Here is a 1884-nt window from a genome sequence, read left to right as displayed (position 1 = left end):
CAGGGAGGGCAGAGGCAGGCGTGGAGTGCTGCCCACCAACCACCTCCATTGGGGTGGGCTGCCGCCCCGATGGGCGGGACGTGGCAGTCGGCCCTGATTCGGCTGCCAGGTGCGAAGACAAGGGCAGCCAGACCGACATGGACAGCGCTGTCCCAGCAGGCGAGGAGACAGAGCCCAGTGCGGGCAATGCACTGAGCAGCCCCTCGGCACAGGGCGCAGGAGCAATGGGGGGGACGTGCCAGGGCAGCCCAGCCCCTGGGGCAGCCGTGCCAGAGACGACGCACAGCAGCCGGAACACGTCCCCAGTGCGGGATGGCGGAGCTGCCCCGAGTCCTGCGGCTGGTGAGTTGGTGCCGGGGACGACAGCAGGGTCTGGGTTGGGATGTTCCTGTGGGAAGGGAGAGGGAGGCCCTGTTGGGGACAGCGCCTGCAGGGCCAACGCTACCTGTGTCACAGCGGCTGCCTGCACTCTGCCCACATCCCTCCCATGCCTGCCCTGGGGTCTGGTGGGTTTAGGGTGCCTGGGCAGCCCCGTGGAGAGGTTCCTGCCCGCTGGCCCCTGACACCCATCTCTCTGCCCCCAGGAGCCCTGAAGTCCATCATGAAGAAGCGGGACGGTCCCCCGCGGAGTGAGGCCGAGGGCAGCAAGAAGAGCCTGCAGTTTGTGGGCGTGCTGAACGGGGAGTACGTGCCGAGGGGCTCCTGCCACCCCCCTGAGCCAGGCCCGGCCCCCAGCATCCCTGTCCTGGGCTGGGGGCAGTGGCAATGGGGGGCCTGGAGGGGACCAGCTGGGTGCTGCATTGCCACTGAGCATCCTCCCTCTGTGCAGGTACGAGAGCACATCCAGCGAGGAGGAGGAAGGAGACAGCTCCTCTGAGAAGGCTTCGGCTGACAGCTCCGACAGCGAGGAGCAGGGGGATACTGAAACCTCAGATGAGGAGGCCAGGGAAGGCGAGTGCGAGCCAGGATGGGAGCACGAGGGGGCTGGCATGACCCTGCCGGAGCCCCCTGAGGTGAAGGAGAAGTAAGTGCTGATGGGGGAGGCTCCCTCGCCCCGCGCAGCTGGGAGCCACGGGCTGGCACCGGCCCTGCTGACTCGGGGCATCTGCCCCAGGTTTCAGTGCAGCCGATGGGAAAAAACATTCAACTCCTGCAGAAACTGCTTGGCAGGAAAAAAATCCTTCCAGCTTCTTGGGTCTGCTAAGGGAAGGATGAGACTGAGGCCCCAGATGCCTCTTTGCTGGAGAAAATAGTTTGGAGGGCGGGGGGGGAAACCAACAGCCCTTAATGGCATTTTTCAACAAAAGGAAAAAATTTGGCCTAAAAATGGGTAAATCGTGCCTGAGCGCGTCCGTATAAGGCTTGGTTCAGTGGGGGGTTGCAGAGGCTGAAGCTGCTAGGGTGCAACCACTGGGCTGGACCTTGCACCATGGGGAGCTTGTGGAGGCTTGCAGGCATCGGGAAAAGGAGCAAAACCTCCACAGGGGGACTCGGGGTGCCCCTTGCCAGTCTGGTTTTGGTGGGGCAACACAGCCCCGCGCCGCAGATGCCCTCGTGCTCTCCCCAGGTTTGAGCTGAGCCCCAGGATGCGGGAGGCCTGCCTCATTGTCAAGACCCACCTGGGCCACCCCGGTGCCACCAAGAGCAAAGAGGTGGTGAGTGGGATGCTGTGGGTGGGACGGCTCGCCCGGCCCCTGCCAGAGTCCTCCGCTGGGGCTGGCCCTCCCCAAAGATGGGCCAGCAAAGCCCAGCTCAGCACCTTCCCCCAAAACACAGCCCTTTGCTCCAGGCTTTGTCACAGATACCCCAAAACCCATGTGGACTCAGCTTGGGCCATCCCAGCGTGGTTTTGGGGTTTCAGGGTCCTGCCTTCACCCAGTCCCT

The 1884-nt window shown here is 64.2% G+C and overlaps 1 protein-coding gene across 1 annotated transcript in view; it reads left to right on the top strand.

The window, feature by feature from the left end:
* Positions 1-8: 8 nt before the first annotated feature.
* KANK3 (KN motif and ankyrin repeat domains 3) overlaps positions 9-1884 on the top strand; it is a gene marked incomplete at its 5' end in the record, with an annotated part of 4180 nt that continues 2304 nt past the window's right edge. The window contains 4 exons of the mRNA XM_009323017.1: positions 9-342; positions 585-684; positions 830-1024; positions 1568-1659. Coding sequence (XP_009321292.1) covers positions 9-342; positions 585-684; positions 830-1024; positions 1568-1659 — 721 coding nt within the window. The remainder of the gene's footprint in view (positions 343-584; positions 685-829; positions 1025-1567; positions 1660-1884) is intronic.

The sequence above is a fragment of the Pygoscelis adeliae genome, unplaced genomic scaffold (assembly GCF_000699105.1).
Source record: "Pygoscelis adeliae isolate BGI_AS28 unplaced genomic scaffold, ASM69910v1 Scaffold284, whole genome shotgun sequence".
NCBI classification, from domain to species: domain Eukaryota; kingdom Metazoa; phylum Chordata; class Aves; order Sphenisciformes; family Spheniscidae; genus Pygoscelis; species Pygoscelis adeliae.
The sequence above is the reverse complement of the archived record's forward strand: the minus strand, read 5'-3'. Positions and strand labels throughout refer to the sequence as shown.